Source organism: Wasmannia auropunctata, unplaced genomic scaffold (genome assembly GCF_000956235.1).
Source record: "Wasmannia auropunctata unplaced genomic scaffold, wasmannia.A_1.0 LD336101.1, whole genome shotgun sequence".
Lineage (NCBI taxonomy): Eukaryota > Metazoa > Arthropoda > Insecta > Hymenoptera > Formicidae > Wasmannia > Wasmannia auropunctata.
Genome location: NW_012026789.1, coordinates 3,309,775 through 3,335,136, shown reverse-complemented (window position 1 = coordinate 3,335,136; position 25,362 = coordinate 3,309,775). Strand labels below are relative to the sequence as shown.

Here is a 25,362-nt window from a genome sequence, read left to right as displayed (position 1 = left end):
GAACGTATTTCTCTTCAAAATCTGAATAAATTTCAGATAACGTTTTTTTTGGGGGGAGAAATATTGCATAATAGAAAATTATTAAACTTTCTGTATTGAAAGCGAGAAGGTATACATAACTCAATATGCGTACGGTCGAACATTCGAGAATTAAAAATACGCAAGTAATCGATGATTTTATAAATTAGATAGATTTTTTACATGCGTCCATCATTAACTAACAATGTTGGAAACTAAGTTGATATAATAGAAAATAGTTAATATAATAGAAATTATTCATTTTGTAATACGACATTAATAGAATACCTTAATAATAAAAAATATTTTAAACTTATTTAATATTAAAATATTAAAATAAAAATAAAAATTGTGCTTCTTGTTTCTATAAAATCCTTTTTTAAATCTATAAAATCCTTACTTACGATTATTTTTCCATTAATGCTGAATAGATTAAAATTTTTTGTCCTACTGCAATTTTTTTCCATGTTAAAGTAATCTAGACGCAATTATATTAAGTCTATTAAGAGGTAGAAAGATATACCAAGATATTCTCTCAGAGCATATTATATTGAATCATTTCTTATGACTTCTTTGACTAATTTGAGTTAAATTATAAATGGTTTCTTAATAAAGTATTAAGAGCCTATAATTTCTAATTATAGAAATAATCCATAAAAAAGCATTAAGCAACTTAAGATAATTAAATTTTACTACGGAAAACAGATAATATAATCTTAAAAGACAAGGAAAGCCATTTAAAAAATATAAATAATTTTTTTAATTATATACATTTTGTTTTTTCAAAAATGATTTAAAAATTATTTAATATGCCATATTTCAATAAACGGATTAATACACAAATTAAATATTACAACAATGCAACATAAATACAATATAAATAATTAAGTATTTAAATAGACCGTAAATTGTTTCATACAAGAAAGGATGATAAAAATGCTAAAACTATACAAAACGGATCTTTGTGTTTATTTATAATAATATTTTTAATAATATGTGAATCTTACAATTTTTTAGTTCAAGACAACTGCGCGTCGCATAATCGTCAATAACAATATAAAGAAATTTAAAAAATTATAAATTTATATTTAAGCTTATAGATTAAAAAATATGTTATACTTTTTCTTTAAAAAGTTTATAACAATAAATTTTAAAGTTCATAAATTGATTTTAGATGTGTTCTAAGCATTTCAGTAAATCTTGAATAAAGATTTAAACGAAAAAGTTTCAATTAAGAGAGTATAAAAGAAGTTAAGTTTATTTTACAGAGAGCAACAGTTTATAATGTATTTTTTTTGTAGCCTGGGGCTTACAAAAGTTTGGTGACAATTCGTCGTTTATATGGATCATAGATTCAACTTTTTATTACTTTTTTCTACTTTGTCGTTACAGTTTACCTTTGAGATAGTGTCTTGTACAATATTTTTAAAAAATCATACTGTAAGATAAAAAAAAGTATTCATATTCGTCATTTTCGCATCTACTTTTTGATTAGCTTAAATTATCGACCTGAAAAGTGCCACTTTAAATAATTGAATTCGTTTTTAAAATACATTTCGTATCGAAAATCCATACCCATTCGATAAAAAGTTAACGACAACGTCTCTCGACGACTCTCGACGTGAAAAGTTTATACGTGGAATAGAAGAACCCGCCCTGCGTTTTTCCGTCATTCCGAAAAAAATTTCCGCAGGTTTACGCCCATTTGCGGCGCTGGTTATTCTTAATGAAGCGGACGGATAATTTTTGAAAAATTACCTCACGATGGCTGAAATTCCACCGAACTGAAGTTCGGTGCGCGAGCGAGACGGGCAAGAGGGAGGCATGGAAAAAAGGGTCGAGCCAGCGAAATATTTTGCGCCAGTCAGTGAAATATCTGTCGGTTGCCGGCGCGACTGTATCCAGTTAATTGTAGCCTTCGTATCGATCCTCTCGAGAATGCGAGAGTGCCGTGGGATCGAGCCGCGCGATAATGCTCGCAATTTCCTAGCTGCCGTGTGCAAACACTTTTGGCCGCTCAACGACGATCAGCTTTTGCTTTCGCAATGTTCGCGTATTTGAATATTCAAAATATTCCGGGAATGTAGTAAACGCCTTTCGACCGTGTGTCAATATATGTACGCGCCTACTTGTTAGTCGACCAAATCGTGATAACGCTAATAATCGCATTAGCGCGTGATCACGACAACGGTGTATATGTACGTTTAATATGCTTGCGTTTTCAATTAGCGCGACTTGATGTCTGCTTTGTCGCATGCCGTTCATTTTATCGCAATAAATGGGGAATAAGGCAGATAACGGTTAAGCACAATGAATCGCGCGATTATATTGTTATATTATATTTAGGTAACGTAATTAAGATATGATCCATGGACGTGAACCCGTTTAATATAAACGGCGCCCGGACTTTTAAGAAGCCGCGACCAGGCATGTAATTAAAAGATTAATTAATCATGTTAATGAAAAACAATAATCGAGATATGGTCGCTTTGTGCACAAGACACGTAACATTATCGGTCGTGCAATGCACAATTCCAATGATATCGCGTTCTGTGATGCGGAACGTGTTGATTCGACGGTAAAAACAATGCCGTTGGACTATGCGTGTTAAATTGAATTATATGTGACCTGTTGAAATGAATTGAATTCCAGCAAGGCTGACATTATTCCGCGCGGAACTATTCGGCGGATTCGTGGCGGTCGCGCAAGTATTTATGCAACATTTACGATCGATTAATGCGCGGAGCTGCACGAGAATCGATATCCCAGTCCCGCCAAAAGCCATTAGAGCTTTATATTTCCGCCATTTTCTCCAACCGACATTGGCCGGCATGCCGTATTGTCGTGAGCTCGCTCTCCATCTCGGCTGCCAATATTCCAATGGCAATAACGCGAATAATGTCGACCGATTTTTCATTGCGAATGAATGCGGGCGCGTCAATGCTATTGCGTGAAACAAGATGACTTTCATTTATTTCTCATGGCAATCAGCACAAACGTATTTCATACTAGATGAAACTGATAATTATGCATGAGCCTAGTGTAACTGACCTCTCGATGCAAGCATAGATAAAACGATTTTGAACGTAAATAGGTATAATTTTGAATGTTGATTTTCAACTATTCCACTATATTCAACTTTTGGAATTTTTTATTTTTCATGCCCATCTACCTCTGATTATCCAGTGAATTTACAAAATTTTATATTTAAATAATTAGCGCATTATAAATTAAGACTTTGTAGCTTTAAAAAATTTCTTTGCTAAATAATATAAATCAGAATAAAAAGTTAAAAGATGAATATATATTCTACTTCTTATCTCAATTTATACCTATTATTTATTAATCTGTAGAAATTTTTATTCAAAGAAATAAAATTAATTTTTACTTAATTATTGAAATCTTTATTAGGCAAGAACTATGTTTAATTAACCATTTAGACCGTATTTAATTAGCCATTTAATAAACCATTAAACGTTTTCAACACATTTTAGAAACTTTATACAATTTAAATGAAACTATTAATGAGACCTCAAGGAAAACAATCCGTGTTTATCATACAAAGTTACTATGTTATAGATATTATTAAATATTAAATTTATATACGAGATGAATATCATATCGCGGCTCTAATAACTTGCACAATACAAAACTAATAGCAATATGTATGTATTTACACCACAAAACGTTACAATCCGCATTTTCACCCACAGTCGTTAAACAAAGTCCGCATATACATTATACATTTTACATGTATATTCGTGCATGATTTCCCGCGCGTGTAGCCGCTATTCTCAGAAAGCTCCCGCGCGACCCGCGCCCGCCATTTGTTCGCGCCTAAAGGGCATCCAAACGCCTACGATATTAATCGCTCGCTATACCCATTAGCAAATGGGCCCTGTGCGCGCGAGTTTCACGAGGGAGCTTGCACGCGAGTCATTAACATTAAAGCACCCTTTCTACGTTGTTACTGACGCAATTCTCTACGCGCAAACTGGTTCGCCTATTTGCCTATTGTTTAACGCATTTCCGAGACATTAAAAGTCACACCGACAGATTTAAGTGCGCGATAACGCCGATGTTGATTAAAAGCGTGCGCGCGCGCGCGCGCGCACGACGAGAAAGCGATAGATAATAAGTGGGCCAATTTTCTCATAACTCGAAGATTGGCCGATTAAAAAGCGATCCGTGCTCCCGACAACTGACGGTGATTAAAGCTTTGGAGAGAATATAATCGAACTTTACGTCGGACGGAAAATTGCGCGACCGCGAATAGCAGCTTATTAAAATTTACGTAGCTTTTGCGCACAGTGACATTTCTAGAACACAAACGTCGTGTGACAGAATATAAGCAATTAAATCTGTCATGTCAGTTATATTAAGTATAAGCACACTGCAGCTAGAAGATTGCTCTTTAAGTAATATTTCGTTGCACTGTACAATTACACGTGACAAGTTTCTGCATTGCGAATTACTACAAAATTTTATTTTTCTCGTCGCTAACATACAAAAATATTCATTTCGTCAATCTTGTCTTGCAATCGATTATATGGATTGTTATCAAGATTTAATGATTTTTATTTATTAACCGGATGTAACGTGTATGTCGCGCGCGGATTTATTCGCTTATTAAGTATTTAATAACTCTGCCGCGGAAGAGGACGCACCAAAATCCTTTATCAACTTTCTGTGTTTATCGATTAATAGCACATTTATAACGTACACTGATAAATTATGGAATATACCGCAGCGCGTCCAACATACTCATCTTATCTGTTTATGTTTTGAAAATCAGGTTATCCGATTAACAGAAACAATTCTATTGCCCCCTTTGAGAATAATTCACACCGCAAGAGATCCAATAATTTTCAATTCAACAACCTCTTTTATGTCATCGGGTAAATTGCATTTAGCAATAGTTAATAACACATTTTTTATCTTTATAACTGTTTTTAAATTATAGAAAAGGAATGTATGCGAGGAGAGTTAAAATTTAAATTATAATTCGATAATAATGTAAAAAAAAATAAAAACAACACAGCAATGGTTTTCATTTCTATACCGGCGCCACCGTTCCAGCAGCTAACAGATTGTATTCCCCGAGAAACAAATCTTTTCACTGCAGGCTAACTCACTTTTGAACACTTGCGGTGACCTCATCATTACAAGTAAACTTCTTTCGGTTTTCTTTGAAGGCTTTACTTCATTTATATACAATATCTGAAAATAGTGGTTCTATAGTGTATACAAATGGAATAAAAGGGGCAAAAAAATTTACTTCTAATGAGGTCACAAGTACTCGAGAATGGGTTAGCTTGCAGCTAAAAGATTTTTTTTTTTTTTGAGGAAAATAAAAGTTGCCGGAACGATAACGCCGATGTATTAAAAATCAGGAAAATCATGAAAAATAATGTGACTTATACTGCCATGTATGTTTTAATTTTTTTTCATGATTATTAAATATTATATATTTAAAGATTACTTCTCGTATTTTGCGTAAGGAATCAATTGTTTTCAAAATATTGTAGTAGTATGTGAAAACAAACAATTGTTGTGCTAAATAAGTTCACGTTTTGTTACGCATTTCACGTATATTTTTTTCTTTTTGTATTATTTTGTATTAAATGATGTAGTATAATACAGGAAAGGGAGAAGTCGATAAACGCGTAATTTATTATTTAAAATGTACCATTTGACTAGATTTAAATAATTCATTCGTCGAGGGATTGATGATATTGTTGTTCGTATTTTGTGATGTTGTATGACACAGTACCTACTACTTTTTATTTTTCCTAGTTGTTCATTTTGTAATTCCCAGTCACGCATATTGGTTGATCAACACGTGATATACACATTGGTCCACTTAATATACGATGAGAACAAAAAATAAAACGGTGAATACTAACGAAAAAAATAGGAGAAACACATGGGAAAAAATATCTGGTAAAAAAAAAATAATATTGAACGAAAGGTCTTGATTTCGAAAATCTCTGAACGTTCCTTTGACAGCTGCGCATTTAATGAGGGAACGGTATTTACGACTGTTATAACGGCTGCCATACTTAGAATATATGTTACCGATTATACCTGTCTACAAGTGTTAGAACATCGCGGCATACGTACGGGCGATTATACGTGTCATGGCATTGCAAGGCAATGTAGCAACGTCGCTTTGCGCTGCGTCGCGTCGCGTCGCGTCGCGTCGCGTCGCCTCGAATCAAACCAAGATCCACATTGTACTTAAGGCCATACAGCATAGTTTGCGTAGCTCCGCATGTATGGCGCACAGTAGAATCATAGCCTGCATATATCACATGTGCGCACATGTGCCGTGCAATCAGTTCATTCGCCCGCACCTTCGTAAGGGGATGCAAACACTAACATGAATTCTGTTTTAGGGAGAAGGGCCCAATCTAACCCGGGTTCATTTTATCCCGATATGCGAGCTGCCAATATTTTGATAGAGCTCCATTATATTAAAGGCTCTAGAAATCGGTCTACAGCTTTTACTTAAGTATTTATGTACATATGAATGTGAACAGATAAAGGATAGAGAGATATCGTTTACAGTTAAATCTCGAGTAGACGTTACTTTAAAAAAGGTAATTTTATCATTGCTAAAACTGAAAAAATCTATTAAAACATAATATAATAAAAGAGTGAAGCAGTTCCTGCAGTGACTATTATAAAATATTCTATTGCATTTCATGGAATTCTATTTTATATGTCTGTATACTCTGTATTTATCCTCATATGTCATTATCCGTTATTTAATTTCATCTGATTGCGAATTATCTGCAACTATTTCCGTCTGTTTCCTCTATATGTGTCAACATTCATATATGCTTTACCCACATATCGCGTATGCTTTGAATTCCGCGTTTCATGTGAAAATGTATCCGGGTAATGAGAACTTGAGTATTCCCCGAAAGTCGAGTAATTACCCGGATGCGCGGTGTATCCGGGTAACCGGATATCAATATCTCGAGTCTAAACTCATTGCTCCTCCGCCAAAAGTGAGGCTGAAGTGCCATTTAACTGCAGGTAATGTTCTCGCGAGAGAATATTGCGCAATAGATAATTATTAAAACGGGAAATAAGAAGGTATAAAGACAGAGATAGAAATTAGGAGATGCATCCGTTATGAGATCTCGTGCGATCGGATAGGCGAAAGATCGGTTATATAAGATTAACAAATAAATAACGAGTACGGGAATGCAGTTTCGCGGCACGACACTGACGATTATGACGCATGGATATTTGAATAAACGGCGGAACAAAATTTTATCGCCCGTTCCACGGAATATCGGCGCAACATCGGTTTTATTACGCGGCCGGTACATCGACAAGTCAAGTGCAACGCGACATATACATTTCCCAGATAGCGTACATGAAAATGATGCCGGTTTTCCCCAGGCGGCCAGTTTTTCGTAAAGAGTACACACGACCGAGCCGGATATTGGAATTTTCAATGTCCTGTGCCAGGGGGGGGGGAGGGTGGGTAACTATAGAAGAACATTATAGTGCATCGAGGTGCAACGGGTCGCGTGATTCATCGCGCAGAGAACGCAGCATGCATGCGTCGTTGCACATTCAACAGCGGATTTCGCTTCTTCCAGTAAAATTATTCCTGCTCGCGTTGTGTTTTATTAATCGTTTCGTTTGTGCGAACGCCTAATTTTACGTCCGCCAATTTCGCTTCTTTTACGCTCGTCTTTTTCTGCCGTGGAACGTAATGCATACCACACGGATGCTATATTTGACTGCTTATATCTATATTATATAGTACTATATTTGAGGCATCCGTGAGATCCTGTACGTAATTCGTCCATTATGTAAATGAGAGATTCGGTATGTGTATAAACTCTAGTGCAACATCGCCATGCAAGCATACGATAAACACGCTTGTTTGCTATTCAATTAGGGCTTCTTTCTCAAACGTGGTAAACATGTAAGAAGCTATTAAAAAAAATTTAAGGTTGCTCTCACAGCTTCGCGATATAAGATCGATGTAAAATATTTGCCCCGCTCGTTTCATAGCGCTCTCTAAAATATATGAGAGCTTTATGCACAGTTTTATATCACGAGGAAAATATTTGGTATAGGAAAAACAGAGTTACTTTGTGTGTAAAAACAGTCGCCCTATTGATATTATTAGATTATATCTGCGTCATTAAATTTTACGCGCGGATTAATAGTAATTAACGGTGATTTGTTAATCATATTGTGAAAAAGAATGTAATATCTGCAAAAATAAAAATTTATACGGTTATATGTTCACATGTAAAGCATGTGGTTTTTTATTTATATAAAAATATGGTAAAAACATGTTGGCTGAAAAAAAAGCAGGAAATATATTCATTAAAACTGAAAATTAGAAATACAACCCGTTTGATTAAAACGTTTTCACAAACAGAGCGATAACACAGAAATATTTTAATTGTACGTATCGTTGTGCGGCCGGCTGGCTTTATATGAGGTCCACTTAGCAAGCACTTTCGTTAAACTAAAATTAAGTGTGAAATATACGCATTAGGTATGCATATGTGCAAATTGAAAAGTCCGCATACAAATTGAATGCGCTTTATTTTCATTCGCGATGTCTGCCCGAAAGATGAGCTCGCTTGAAATAAAAGCGCCATGAAATTTTACTGCATTCAATATAATGCACTTTTTTTTATTGAAACTTTATTGCTCTTTCCCTGTCCCCATCCAATCGCGCTTTATGTTAAAATATTTCGCAATATGTCGCTATTTTGACTGTTTCATGAAATCGTGAAATATGTCATTATTATATGCATATTTAATGTTGACGTTACTAAAACGAAATCGTTGCTAGTCACATGCAACTCTTTTCAAAGTTACATACTATGATTTAGTAGTACTTTTAATATTATTGTGAATACGATATTATTATTATTATTGTTATTCTTTAACGAATTAAATTGTTAGTTTTAAACATTAAAGCAAATTGTTATATAATTATTCTATTATTATCTATCAACTATATCATTACTATTACCGTTGAACACATAATTTTGTCGGAATTATTACAAATAATATATGAGTAAAGCAAAACAAGTTTTATTAAATAAGATGCTCCACAATTACTCTATTCAGTATTTTAGTAGCGTATTCCGAAGATTAATTTAAAATATCGTGATAATGTCGAAGTCACAAGTTTCTAAGTTATAAAGTGATTAAAGCTTGATCAATTCTATCGTGCATTATTGATTCTTACAGATAACATTAAATTTTAATTTAGTTAATTTTATCTTTTAATTTCTTATATGCAGATATCATGTGCACTAATCAAGTCAGCTAAAATATTGTTCTCATAATCTGTGAAACGTTATACTTATTTGTAACATCTTTAAGTTTTAACTACTCAAATTAATATGTATGACATAATTCTTACAGATCTGTACGTTACTTCGAATTAAAAAACATAATTCGTGTATTTTACGATAAAATAATTTAACACACATCTCGATACGACGCACCGGAATTAATAATACAACACAATAATGTATATTGATTGATTTGTAAAATATTTTCATTGTAATACAGAACATTTAAAATAATTAATTTTTAAAAATAGTGTTACATAAGAAATAATTTACAAATATCATAATAAAACGACAACTTACAAATTTTATATTCTGTTACTTCGATTTCTACTGCCGATAAATAAATCGAATTAAATATCTGTTAAATAATTGTCACCTCGACAAGTTTACAAATTGTGTATATTTTTAATAACGTGTATATTTTTCAATCTTGCTTTTTCGATGAAAATCGCATTGTAACGTATTATACGTAGTGATTCGATGCATCTATAAAAAGGGCTGCCAGCGTTGCTACAGTGCATTGCAACAGTGAAACCGATTAATTTATTGCTAGTCGTAAAACGTTTGCAGTAAATTTCAACGTTGCAACGACAGTTACATGACATAAAACGTCAACACTGAAATTTTTAATTGTATCGGACGGTTGCGTATTGAACGAATGTTAATTGTTGAATTGTTTTTACATACGAAATATGACTTAGTAAATAAATGCAGCTTAATAACTGCTCGTATATTTATGAATATTAAATATAGACAAAACGAAAGAGACAGAAAGAAGGAGCGAGAGAGAGAGAGAAAGATCAATTTTATAAAAAGTATTCAAATATTGCAAAATATAATATTGCAGACATTAATGCGAAACCTAATCGAGATCACGAAAGTTCAAACTAGAAGAATTTTTACAATATTGTAGATTTTACGATAAGTATTATTACACTAAATTATTTAGTGTTATTATCGTTGACATTTCCATTATATCGTAAGTCGTGTTTATACTTACACAGACATTATTTTAAAAAAATTCTTACGTCATATACAAGATTTAATCCTTTGTGTTACCCAACATAATGAAAAATTAATTATTGCGCTGTTATCCTGAGTCTCGTACGCTCGCCACAATTTAATACTCCATTACATTTTTTTGTGAATTTGTTGTTGCGACGTTAGATTAAATAACAAAATAAAATCGCGACGGAGAAAACATTTCTACGCTGCGGTTGGCTCGATGACATTTAGTTGCCTGTGTGTCGCAACATAATACCTTTTTCTCATCGCAAATTTCATACAACTTTTCTTTACGCCTCGGTACTATTGCGATGTGTTGATTAAAAAAAATATATCTACATGCTGGAGCAACTAGTTTTAAAAAATGTTATATAACCTGTAATAATTTTACTTTACAATTTGTGAAATATCAAAAGGTAAACAGTAAATAATATTTTTTATTTTTCTTTTCTTATAGAAAATTTTTATTTATTCATGAGAGACTTGTAAGAATGATCGGTCGTGGAGAAATGGATCGTATTTCACGTGAGAGATATAAAAAGAGACATAAAGAGAAAAGATTTCTATTGAAAAATTAAAAAAGTAATGTCTTGATTGTCGTGTATTCGACCAGAGATTGTCTTCCATCCGTATGACAATGGTTAGCTTGTCTCAAAATCAATGAATGCAATAAAAAACATCTCTTTGTTCTCGCAAAAATTTGTAACGGAAATATTAGATAGATATCAATTTTTTTACATCACAAATTGACTTTAAATCTGCAAATTTATAAGTAATTCATAAGAACGTGTTCGTTGTCTAGTAACGTATCCTCCAACCAAAAGAAGAACAAATCGATTAGAGATATTTTACTGCATATAATATGTACATGTATATATATATATATATATATATATATATATATAATAACAATTTATATATATATATATATAAATTTTTGTTACTATAAATTCACTGTCTGTATGATGTATATAGATTATACGAGAATACTTTATACTCTTTACAGATAAAAACGAAAGTGCAGGTACACGCAAATTACGTCTACTAGAATTTTTATACGTATCGATCTTACGGAGTATATTCAAAGATAGTGTTGTGTAAATAAATACGCTATTAGGGGTGAGAACGGAGAACACACGAACAGTTGCGTTTGCAACTCATCGCCGCCCTCTCTATTCCGATGTTTCTCCCTTTGTTCGCCACTTCGCGCCACCTCGAATTCCCCCGGCACGCATAACTTACTCACGTCCCCGTTTCTCTATCGTGTTTCAGGAAGATGCGGGCACGGATCGCCCTGCGAGCAGCTCTGCTACGAACTCCACGACGGCATGTACGAGTGCGACTGCAGGGACGGCTACATACTTCATAAAAATGGATACAGCTGCGCCGGTGAGTGTGACTCGATCCTTATCCCGCTTTGCAATTCGCATTCATGACGGGCGACATCTTTGATTTCCCTAATAAAATTTTGCGTTGCGCCGCCATGGCCGCTAAAACTTTTTGATGCGACGCCCGTATTGTTTCCGAAGCGTCGCATCGCTCCCCTGTCTGCCGCTGCTGTTGAATCCCTCGCTCGAATCCCGGAGAGTTTTGTTCCAGAAGTATCCTTCAAGCGCGGATTGTTATTATCTCTAAACTGCTGGTAATATTTTTTTGATAACACCATTGCAGTTTTACCAGGTTGGAAATCCATCGAAAGTTCGAAAGTTTTAGAAATATATTTCAAGAGTTTTTATAGTTTTTTTAGTGATTATCTTCTCTTTCTTTAACTACATGAGACACATTTCGATTCGAAAGCTTTACAGCGATAAAATTATCTGTGCTTTCGATCAGATTTCTTTGTCCAGATAATTTTCAAACTATTCTTGATTTACTTCTTGCATCTCTGAATTAAATTTTCTGAGAACATTTTCTTTTACTTTAATTTTTGTGTTTTGTTATTGTAAAATTGCATTTCTAACTGCAAGCGTAAAGCTCCTTTCTCAGTGCAGCCATATGAAATTGTAGAAAGCAAGAAACGAGATGAATTCTTTTCCAGCTGTTTGAAATAAATTAGTTTTCTCGCGTGTCATTACTCGTATCCTATTGTGTGAATTGTGTAGATAATATATCAAAAGTATCTTTTTTTATTATTTTGCATCAATAAATATAGAACATATCAATAAATATAGAATTCATCTGTATATGAAGAATTATCAATTTCAATTCAATTAACAATTTCTTACAACAATTATTCGAGTTTTCTAGCTATTCATTAATCTGCTAATCAAAAAGAATCTTCGATATATTTTCTAATTTATAAGCCATTCTGTCGAACATATAATGACACACGAAAACATTAATTTACTTTGATATAAACGTGTATTGCAAGAAAAAATTTTATATAACTTCTTTTGATACCATAATTGGCATAATTTAACAAGAATGTTAAGAAACAAGAACAATGCGTTTTCAAGTCGAACAAAAATTTCAAGTAAATCATTCTTGTACATACAAGAGAAGAAATAAAATTTCTAGTTATGTATTTAATCATTAAAAAATAAAAAAAAGATATAATTTTTTATTCACATTTCAATTAATTTGTAGAAGTAATATCTAGCGTAATAACTTGTATTACGCGCAAAATTTATTTATCGCGCCATCGAAAAATTACGAGGTAAAAAGCACGCGCGCGGTGGTTGCAAATTTATCTCGACAATCTCAAGTTCAAGCTGTTTACAGTGCCATGCCCGTATTAAAGGTAATATCTCATTTCGCGTGGAATTGCGCGGAATACATTTCGCGTCGGGCTTATGAAATACGGAGAGAAGGCATTGTGAAAGAAAAATACGGTAAAATTATCCATAAATCACAAAGAATTTTGGGGACAGCTATGATTTATCGTTAGTTTAATCTTATGTAAGGGTTTTTATGTGTCACGTGGCAAAAATGTTTCGAACCACAAGCGTTATCATAAATATGATACGTGTAATCGATTTTGCGCAATAGCATTTACGCAAAATAGATTGCATGTAAGTAACGATCATTTTTTTTATTTCAACAGATACGATGGTTATTCGTTTTGCTTGTAGTTTTCGAGATGTGGAAAGCATAACTAACATTTCACGTTACCTTTTACATTATATTTTCGCGCATTTTTGCTTTAAACGGAGAAATAAAACCATTGTATTTAAAAGAATGTGAAATGTTTAAAAAATTCGTACTTTTTAACTGCATTCGCGCATTTTGATCGCACCATGTACGGTGCCATCAAACTGACTTATAGTATAAAGTATATTACTCGATGCAACTGTTGCAATAAAATTACGCGGTTCCGTTTACCCAATAGACGTTTTTCTCACGAGCGAACGCGACAGGAAATTTGGTGGGAAGTTCGCCGACGATCGCCTCCGTTAATTGCTTTCCGATTGATTGTTCGCGGAATTCCATTATTACAGTCTGTCCACGATCGGAATGCTTATCTCGGTACACTCGCGACCAAAGTTTTCTTTCATTATTCACATCAACCACTTCTTTTTTTTAAAGAATTTAAGAAAAAAATACGGTTTTCAAAACTCATTGCATTTCGATTTGTCGAAAGTGATATTTTTAAAAGTAGGATCGCAGGATTTGCGTAGATCAAAACAGTCGATAAAAAATTACATCGAGATCAAAATACCTGCTAAACCATAATTCGTTTTAATTGGAACACGAGAACGAATCGCAAAGAGGAAATTACATTACTTGTAACACGTTCAGTCGCTTATCATATTACGCAAAGCATAACTCTCGCAGTTAATGAATGATAAAGGCTTTCATCGATTCTTTTTTTAGTAGAGAATATCGCATAATTATTGCAGTTCAAAAAATGAACTTGTCCATTTCAATTTTGACTATTCTGAAACATTCGTTATTATCGACCGAAAATGTATTCAAGTCTTACTATATTTTACGTGCGAGTGAAATATAAATTTGTTCCTCGTTTTTACCTTAACTCGATCGAACGCAATCATTATACGAACTTTAATGTTGTTTATTGGTTTTACTACGTATCTATTAAGAACATCTCATCGGGCAACACGATAAATTCAACCGCGTCGAATTTTTACTGCGATTTCCTCTATCCGTTGTTCGCTTGAATCTAATCGTGCGATCTAACTAACATGGATGCTGGCATCCTCGTCCCTCCGCTCTCGGATCTCTCCTTCGGATTTAATTTCGCGGCTGGTAAAACTCCAACATCTTTTATTTCTACTCTCCGTCCAGCTCCTGCGCGCTGAATCTGATGGTACCGCCATTGTGAATACTTTCTTTCCCGCTGCCTGCACGAATCCAAATCGATCCGCTGTCTTGCGCTAATTGTACTCCCTCCAATACGGCAGAGCCTGCAAATCTGATTCTTATATTGATTTTGTCCCTGATTCTGATTCACAATCTGGCGATCTCCGCCCATGGTAAATCGGATAAGTCAATTTCTTCCTCTGTTCCTGGCTCAAGATCACCTCTCTCTCCCTTCCCTTCTGGAATCCGCTAATTCCGGGGATGATAGAATCTCAACGTCCTCTATCTCCACATTCGATAATTTTGATTACATTGACTCCGTTATTAACTTTAATGTCTAATCTGGCAAGCTTGTGCGAATTTTTTCCGCCTTTTTTTCCATTGAATGAGATGGTAATGTCAACGTGTACGTTTCCTCCTCTGTTACCACCTTCGCTACGTATCCAGAGATTGTTCCTTCATATCGCATTAATTCTGCTTTACCTTCTTTGAATGCCGTAGATTCCACGTACCTGATTGTTCCATTGATTTTACCACTAAGTGTAATTCTTAACTTCGCGAGAGTTTTACCGGAGGTAAACCAGCCAGGTCGATTTTCTTGAGACCTACCTAGGCATTTCTGTTCGAACAACACGAATTTCGGTAATCTTGCCAATAACTTTTGCTAGGTCGGCATCTTGACGATTTGCTCCGTCGACGACTTCGCGAGAATAACTATCTACGATGATTTGGGGCTAAAATTAATTGGACACCTGGTAATTGAACGTCTATTTTACCTAGCCTTCGTTTCATTTCAGTTTTTACTCCTGTTCCTTTTTGTTAATCAATCTTTCCCTATTACCTTCCACGAAAAGCATTATTCCATTTATAGTATAATCAACGAGCAATTTAACTGTTTAAATTAAATGTTAAATATAAGATGAGATCCAATATCGATAATTTGATTGGAAGAGCATATTAATTAGATATTCTTTTTAATAAGATGTGAGAAAAATTATTGACATTGTATTCAGAATAATCTATTCTGTATTCTGAATTATGTCTGTTATTATTATTTCTGAATAAGGATTGTCGATAATAATTCATTTCTACGACTACGTGGTATGTTTATACTTGTAAGAGGTACATTGCAGCGATTTTTCGTCTTTGAGCGGCAAGTTTGTCACTGTTGCGATGGCAAAGAATATCACAAACTTATAACCTGTAAATAATTCATCATTTCATACATTAAATAAGCGATCACAAAAAAGATTATAAATTGTTATAGTTAAAAAATTATCTAATCTCATTATTAAATTTTATTGCCTATATAATGTTATTTTTTTGGATATTAATATTAGATAATATTTAGATATTGTTGATTTATTCACTATAGATAATAAAGTAAATAAATGTAAATAAATAAGCATTACTGACAATAGATATCTCACAGAGTGTTCATTAAACTATATTACAAATAATGAAATTATTTGGAATCGATAAGTGATTACTAATTGCTTATCAGATTATCGCTAAAAGCGTTGAGAGATAAACTGTCTGATTGACGATTCGCTACCTCCTTCCCTCCCTGCCTCCCTTTCTCCCTCCTCTCTCTTTCTCTCTCTCTCTCTCTCTCATTTTTGTATCCGATATGTATATTTACATTGAGCTCTCTATTGACATTCACTGAGTTTTGTTTATTATAATTGTAATTCGAGTTGTAATTGTTTTAATGCTTGAGGGATGTCATTTTAGAGCACTCAATAGATAATGATTTATCTCTCTCTCTCTCTCTCTCTCCCCCCCTCTCTCTCTCTCTCATACATATAATTAAAATATATATTCATTATTAAGACATAATTTTTTTTGTTTATAAAAAAATATGTATGTATAAAATAATTGTTACCGAAAAGCGGTTACAAACGAGTATATTTAAAAATGAAATGCATGCGCGATTGTGGAGCTTATTTCATGCGCAAACACAAATAAACATATTCGCATATTTTAATTACATTTATGCAATTAATCAACAAAAAATCAAGCTTTTATAAAATTGCGTACACATTTTATTTTATAAAGCAGTATAAATGATTTTAAAAATTCATTTTGATGTCCTGAATTGGCAGAATTGACTCTGTCCAAAAATAATTTTTTATAAAAAATCAAAAATTGAACATAAAATATATTTATTTATTTTTGTGCTTATACTATTCATTGAAATTAAATAATGTTTAATTATTTTTTACCTTTTTTTATTCTGTTTTATCTTTTTATGTCTCTTATTTTTTAATCTTCCTTTTATTTGTATTTTCTTTAACTTATTATAAGCAATTATTATGTCCATTATTAACATTGTTACTATCTTTTTATTAGGTAAGACAAAACCAATAGTAATTCTAGAATAAATGAGATTTATTGATCACTTATTGAGGAGAATAAACTCTCTTTTCACGTCCTAATTTAATTCGTAGTTCTTTAAATATTCTATAGTGAATGTCGCCGATTCATGCAACTTTCAAAAGCACGGCTTTTGGAAATTTGAAATTAATTCAAGAAACTCGGTTCTGATTTTACGGCAGAAATTACATTTTTATTTAATAAATTTTTTATTAATAAAAATTATTGATGAGTTTGTTAACACAAAATTTTAAATTAATAATTTTACACGTTTGTTTCCCGATAATGAAAATGAAAGCTGCTAAATCTCTTATAAGAAACTAAAAACGAATATTGATCCAATTAATTTCTTAGTTATAAATCTCTTTTAGCTTATTTATTTTAGATTAACAATTTTTTTAATCAAAAATATCGTATTCATCTAATTTTACGTATTCTAACGTAAGTAATACATAAAACATACATATACGTAATACATATACGTTTAATTTCATAAGTTTCACGGATTCCTAATATAAGAAACTCAATTAGACAGTTATTAAAATAATTATATATTTTCCGAAAATAATCTTCGCAAGAAACTTTTCAAAATTTTATACTATTATTATTTATTTTCTAATCGTTATCTTTGATTAAATTATGAAAATACAATGATCCGAATAAACAAGAAAAAAATTATTTTTATGCAAAAAATTATATTCACCGCAAAGTTGCTTCGCTGATGCTCGATACCTCTCCTAAGCCTCTTCCTCTTCTCAGAATATCTGCAGGCTTGTCAGGACTCTCATTGCACTCACTTGCGAAAAAAAAACTCGTGAATAACGCACTACAATCGCGCGCGGACTAATTATCGATAAAAGCCTTTCGCACGACACTACGGCACTCCCGTTCATAAAACCTATGATAAGATATATTCTATATCGGACAAGCCTACACGTAAAATCAACGAACAACGGTATTTCCGAAGTTAAGCCCTATAAGAAGATAAATTCGAATTGAATCCGACGACTCTTGTTCAAAAATTAAATTTTAAATTGGTTTGATCATTACTAATTAACTACGATTCCAGGTGAGATACCAGAGTGGTATACCGCAGGCAATATCAAAATCAGATTAGACGTGATGAGAGGTAAGCCCATTGCCAATGCCTAACAGTCTAGAGTGTCTAGCTAGACAATTCATGAAATGGGATTCAACTTCCCGTCAACGCGCTAAACCGTCAAGCTAAGCTGGCCAAGTCAGCTTAAATGCAATTCATACGACGACACCATAGCTGGTGAGTCGTATGATTGGTAGGCAAGAGGAGCGACGAATCCAAGTCAATCGGTCGAACTCTTATCGATTAATCCCTTGTTTTCACGCACGCGTTGCTACGCGTTATGGCCGGCGCGCATACAACGCGTCTCCATTAATTGAATGCATGCTTTCTTTGACGCGCGCGATGGCACGTTAAAATTAAAATTTTTTTTTAAAAGCACGCAAGTTTTTATATACTAAAGATTTTACTGAAACTGTACGTTGATCAAAAAACAAAAGAGTGTGCTCTTCAATTGTCAATAATTTATTAAAGTTTGCTAAACCACAAACATTAGAGAAGAGAGAGTGGTTGATAGATGTGAGATGATGAGAGATACCATGATATCTCATATAGTTTGCGTTGAATTTTAGGGGTAATCGTTAAAATTACTTTTTTACAATCTATTTAAATGTTGTAGAATGGTTAGTGCTCACTGCGTTTTTATAAAAGTTGAATTTTAATTTTGCAGGTAGTAGAGATTTTTACGCAAGTGTATACCTACTGAGTATATTTCTACTGAGTTATTTTAAGAAAACAAAATATGAATTTACAAATATTACGCGGCCGACATCATCTCATGCCACGACACACTTGGCGTAAAGATGTGTCCAGACCTCAATAATGTCCCGTTTCATCATATCGAAAGTGCAACTACTAGGATATCAGTTTGCCTTTAGAAAAGTCCTTTAGTCCGATTACTTGAACAGCACTCTCGAAAAATAACGCACGAGGCGACGAACCGGCCACGGTTCGTTTACTTAATTAAATCGGCGGCAATGGGCAACGTTAGCTTCCCCGTCGTTGGGTTTTTATTACCCTCAGGATACCGGGCCCTCCCACCTCGTCAAGGTCGTACCCAGGGGAGGGAAAATACTGTCGGCGAGATGCCGTGTAATTATCGGTTTACCTTTAAAAATAAATATCGAGGACACGTTAGTTCGTCATCGTTGGCGTTTAATTCAATCGTGTGCGAGTCAAGTTTCTGTGTCGCCGCGAAATATTCAATGAACAAAACGAATGCCGAACCTTTCATTGAATCACAAATGGATTACTAATAAATGGCCAATACATGGTCACTCATCGTTGGTTGATCACTGGATCCAATGATTATATTATGCTCTCGATCGGAAAATAGAAAACAAATTATACTTTAACGAGAAGATCAATGTACCGTACGAGAAAAATTAGAATCTAAGCATTGTTATAAAAATATAACTGTTGCTTGTAGATATCACGAAATGATAGGTTTTATCTTCTATCGTTATCTATTTTTTTTCTATATTAAAGTCGTGTGAAATATATGCAGAGAAAGAACAATTTTGCTGGACGATCTAAAAATTTTATTAGATACAGATCTGAAAATAATTTTGTTGGAAACTTGAAAATGGTGAGCATTGTTGTAAAATGTTTTGATATTCTGGCAACCAGTTTAAATTTTCAACAAAATTATTTTGATAGTCCAACAAAATTATTCATTCAGATCTGTATCCAGCAAAATTTTTAGGCAAAGTTTCCAGCAAAATAGTTTTTTCCATGCACTTAATTTAATAAAGAGTTATGACGATTATGAGACATAAGTTTGTGAATCGTTGATCACGCAGCTAATGTACAATCGTAAAATAATATAGTGTTTATTATCTTTTGGTTGATATTATTAATAAACAAAATATACATAATATTAAGTATATGATGTATTTTTCGTAACTTGGATTGTTTCGATTTCTTATTCCACGTTACTTTGTATCATTTCGTAGGAATATTAAATACGAAAATGATAAACAAATTATATATTGACGAGAAGTTCAAAGTGTAAGAAATGTTTTTTAAGAAAGAATTATTTTTCGGAAAAAATCATAAAACAAATTATAATTTCCATTCTCACTAGCTATTCGATTCTTACTTTGAATAGAATAACTTGTAAAATATTTCTTTTGATATGGAGTCGGTGCAATGGAATGCTTATATAAATATTGTACTTCATTGTAATAGTTATCTGGGTCGTACTGGTTGATAATCGTTAATTGTTCATGGAGTATAATCATATTTCAAGGGATGATATGCGGAATGGATCGCACCACTACCTGCTCGCTCAAGTGTTACTGCGAATGATAACACGACGGTCTTAGGTACGCAGTAGCGCGCGTTACGACATGAAAACAGACATTAGAGCTTTACGCTAATCGATTTGTTATCAATACGAAAAGTTCATTTTTTTCGAAAAAGCATAAAACAAGAAAAAAATAACATTATCATTAATTTAAGAGTTTATGTTTAAAATGAAAAATTGTTACCCAATTTAAAAATTTTGAAAAAAGATTTAATGGAATCAGGTAGTAATGTAATATTTAATATTTTAGAAAATAATTTTACATTTAATAATTGATCGTTAATCTGATTTATCTGACATGTATAGTGTTGTAATCTTTATAGACAAAAGATGATAAGTACGTAAAAGTTTAATAAGGTGATTAAATAGTGGATCAATTAAAAAGTGATTAGGAAAAAATGTAATGCAAGGAATATATAAACGTATTCATCAACAAATCAGTTTCAATACTTATATGGATTATTGTCGTGCATAATGTTTAACATTTACTTAAAGAAAAAATAAAATTTATCTCCTTTTGACCTAGAAAATACTTATATCATACAAACTTGGTCGTTACTTTGAAGATGCTGAGGACTTCCACCTTTGATCTAACAATCTCAAAAAATTTTTAACCTCTTAGTTATGAAGGTCGTATACATATACGGCTAGAACTGAGAAGTTTAGATTAAAAAGAAGTAAAGTTTTAAGCAAATAATCAATTTTTTTCTCACTTTTACTTTATTACTTCATTTTTATAAATACAAAATACTTTTTTTAATTAATACAAAAATCAGTAAATTATTAGCAATTAGCAATTCATCAACCACAAGTAGTTTTTTTATTTATTGGAATTATTGAATAATAAGATATAAAATTTTATTTATTCACAAATTTTATAAAATACAGTTTTATATGATCAAAGGATCAATGGACATTTTTTCCTAATCACTTGTTAATTGATCCACTATTTAATCACTTAATTAAACTTTTATATACTTATCATCTTTTGTCTATAAAGATTACAACACTGTACATGTAAGATAAATTAGTTTTTGCGGTAAATTAAGTCGATGCTAATGTCATGATAATCAGCAAGTTCTGAAGTGTAAATATATGATTAATCGACATTAATTCTATTAGAGATATTCAATATCGTTGTCCTTGGTTGATTGATCACATAATCCATCAATAGATAATCTATTTGACAAGTAAATAGTTTGGCATGATAAAAACTGTTAATAATATTTTATTTGCAAATATATTATATTGTGTTATCTGATTCCATTCTTTTTCTAAAATTTTTAATTAGATAACAATTTTTTATTTTAAACACAAACTCTTTAATTAATAATAACGTGTTATTTTTTTTCTCGTTTTATGTCTTTATCAAAGAAAATGGACTTTTTATGGACCAGGGATTCTCAAAGCATGAGCGCTATTCACCCGATAGATCATGAGGCGATTTTTGGTAGGTCACGAAAAATTTTAGAATGATAAATTACACTTCGCTTAGCTGTAAAGCAAACTTACACGCGCGAGTTCTTTCATGACTCTGAACATGTAGTTGAATTTTCAACGATGGCAGGAATCGAAACCAAATTTCAAAATAAACTCCTTGCATCTGAAAATGATACGCGCCAATGTTGACCAAAGATATCATCAACAGAAATAGGAAACAAGTGCATTTTGTACACATATCTCATTATGTACATATTTGAGAAATAGATTTATAAAATTATCAATTAATCAATATAAAATTATATTCGTTAAAAAATTAAAAAAAATAGAAAAATTAAAGTATAAATAAAGTAATATAAAATGTAACAAAGTAATTTACCTACTTAACCTTATCCTGCTTTTTCATATGTAGTAAGTTAAGTAAAGCTCATACTTAGTAAAGCTAGATAGGTCGTGGATGTATCCCTTTAAAAAGTGATTTGCGATTCACAAATTTAAGAATAAGACTGTTATCAATCATTACTTAGTAATTTTTCATACGTTCCAAAACTATAATAATATGTTCAAAATACTATTATAATATCTCAGCAATTTTTAAGCGTTAAGTTCCATTTGGAATAAGCGAAATGTTCTCGAAATAGAACAATAAGACATCCATAACAACCGAAAAATAAATAATAAGTTCATCTTTGTAGAGAAGTGGAAAGAGGTAATAAAATGTATCATTTCATAAAGTTGACTTTCTGAAAGTTTTCTTAATCAGAGCGTGAACTGATCAAAAGTTTGAGTATTAATAAAGTTTTTTTCGGAAACTTGAACCGTGAAAATCCACATATGACAGATCGCTAGGCAGCTGGGATTAACACTATTTTCCAGGGATTTCCCAAGGAACACGAGAAATATTTGCGCGGAATAGACAGTGATGTAGTGCATTACTATACTACTCCGCTAGAACTAGAAATGTTTATACGACTAATCGATGATAGCTAAGTGGATGCTAAATACTTATTGCAAAATTTAACAGTTCATTAATTGATCACTCTCAGAAAATTTGACTCAATTCAATTAAAAAATAATTTTAAATTAAGATTAATTACTAAATGTTTAATCCATTATTCAATAAAATTAGGAATTGGACCAAGTCGTATTATGAATAATTAAATTTATCTACTTATAGCTATAAACAAAAACATCTATATAATTACACTGCCTTGATTAATATATTAAAGACATTAAAATTAATTGGCATGATACATTAATGTATGCACTAACCACTGATCAATATTAGAATATATCAGTGTCTTATTTTATGAGAATAACATTAAAGAATTGTTATTAGATTGTGCTTTTTATATAATATATTTGTCTTATTTTTACGGTCTGTATTGATTTATCCATTTATCTGTCTATTTACGAGAAGTATGATGAACTGTACGATTGGATTAATAGTCATTGTTATGCCGATTCAAACATGTACACTAATATTAGCTTTCCATTGCGCGCGGTATGTGTGCAATTCATTAGCGATATTATTGTACAACAAATGTAGTATTATTCGAGTAGGTACCAAATATTTACTAACCCTCGATTACACTATATAATCAAAATTTATGATTTTATCGAAAACTAAAAATCGATTATTTATAGTAATAATAACGAAGTAATCTTATTTAAATTGAAAGAGTAAAACTTGAGCCTAATTAACACTGCTACATATATGTTTGTATTTAACAATAATAAATGTTTGTATTTAACATTAATAAACAAACAAATTTTGATAAAAAATTAAATATTAAACGAAAATCTGCGAAATTGTTCTCATTAATTATGAGCAAGAAATTGTAGAGATGTATGTCGTAGGACACTCAAGTGTCAAATGTAAGAATTAAGAAAATATTTTCTATAACTCTTTTTTTTCAGTTCTCGAAAAACTTAAATTTTACGTCTGTTTACAAAGATATGCGGTACCATAAATGTAACGTAACAGTCATCAACATTAATATTGATTGCTAATAGTTCGTTCGTCTATTCGTTCGTTCGTTCGTTTGTCGTAACGTCGACGATCTCTCGATCGTTTTGATCGCCATTTCTTTAATAACACCATTAAGGCCCGCCTTGGAACGCGCACCACTACAAGCATCCTTTCTAAATCGACTCTGCAAACGCGTTCCGATCGGAATTGTCGAAGTTTTAGGAATACTCCAACTGCCTGCTGCCTCGAACTCTTAAGGTTTTTTAAATATGGTGGATATACCAGCGCTGTGCACACTATGAGCAGCTATGTGCAATTTTGCTTTCGCCTCCTTCCTCGCATTGCGAGGCGTAATGCTCGAAATGCATTTCGAGCTTCATTTTGAATTCAAGAGTCGTTTCAACCTTAATTCGCGAAAATCAACATTTCACCAGTGATTTTTGCACCGCGCAAATTCAGGATTGTAACGTCTGATTGGACTAATATTCTCGTAATAAGATGTGACTGCTATAAGTTTTGTTAGATCACGATCTAACAAATGGAATTTATTCTAATAATTTAATTGTGATCTTTCTTATAATAGCGTAGGTAAAAATCTGATTAAAAATGTAAAAAGTTTTCCTCATATTCAATTTTTGAATTCAAAATTAATCCATTAATAATTAATCTATTTTCTCTGCGCTATCTCGATCAGTTTTTCAGTCTTCGAATTATTTCATGAAAGTTATTTTACTTTGTCAATAAACTGTATTTCTGCTATGAATATAAATTATAAAGCGCTATTTCTTTTTACGTGACTTAAATAATTATTACTACAAGTGTGTCACACTCAATATAACTTGGAAACGTACAGCAGAATTTTGCTTATCGCGACTATTAAAGTGGATTCCCGCGATAGATTCTATTTTAGTACTATTGTAATGCGCACGCGCGTGTGTGTATGTAGGTCATCCATACGCATTGTAACATTTTAATGTTTTAGATTTTATCATTATAATCTTTTACATATTTTTCGTAAGCAACTATTTTTAGTTACAGTTTATTTGTAATTATAATTCATAAAAAAATATTATATTATCGATAATATCACAGTTTAAAAACGTATAAATTATCTTATCGAAAATAATCTTATCTCGATAAAATATAGGATTTCTGTCACAATTTTTAATTTATTTTTATAGATTTTTACATTTTATTTAAATTTTACCCAATAAATTGTGTTAATCTTAATTAAAATTATAGAGAAAAAAAATTTCAATAAATTTAATCTAAAAAAATTTATATTTAATATTATAAAATATATGAAGACACATATAATATAAATCATATACATTTAAGATAAAATTTTTATCTAATTGTAAGTTACATTTTTTTTATTTTTTTCTCACATTGTCGAAGATAAACCTTCGCCTTTGCACTGCGTTTCGGGACACGGCAAAATTTTGTGAATCGATAAAACTGAGATTAGCATCAATTAAGGTCTATCAAGCGTCATTTGAATAAAAATGGCTCGCCAAAGGCTTTTGAATTTAAGCAA

General features: G+C 32.2%; 1 protein-coding gene across 1 annotated transcript in view; it reads left to right on the top strand.

The window, feature by feature from the left end:
• LOC105459397 (pikachurin) overlaps positions 1-25,362 on the top strand; it is a 115,730-nt gene that overhangs the window by 5,642 nt on the left and 84,726 nt on the right. Inside the window, exon 3 of the mRNA XM_011705378.1 lies at positions 11,646-11,762. Within this exon, the coding sequence (XP_011703680.1) occupies positions 11,646-11,762 (117 nt within the window). The remainder of the gene's footprint in view (positions 1-11,645; positions 11,763-25,362) is intronic.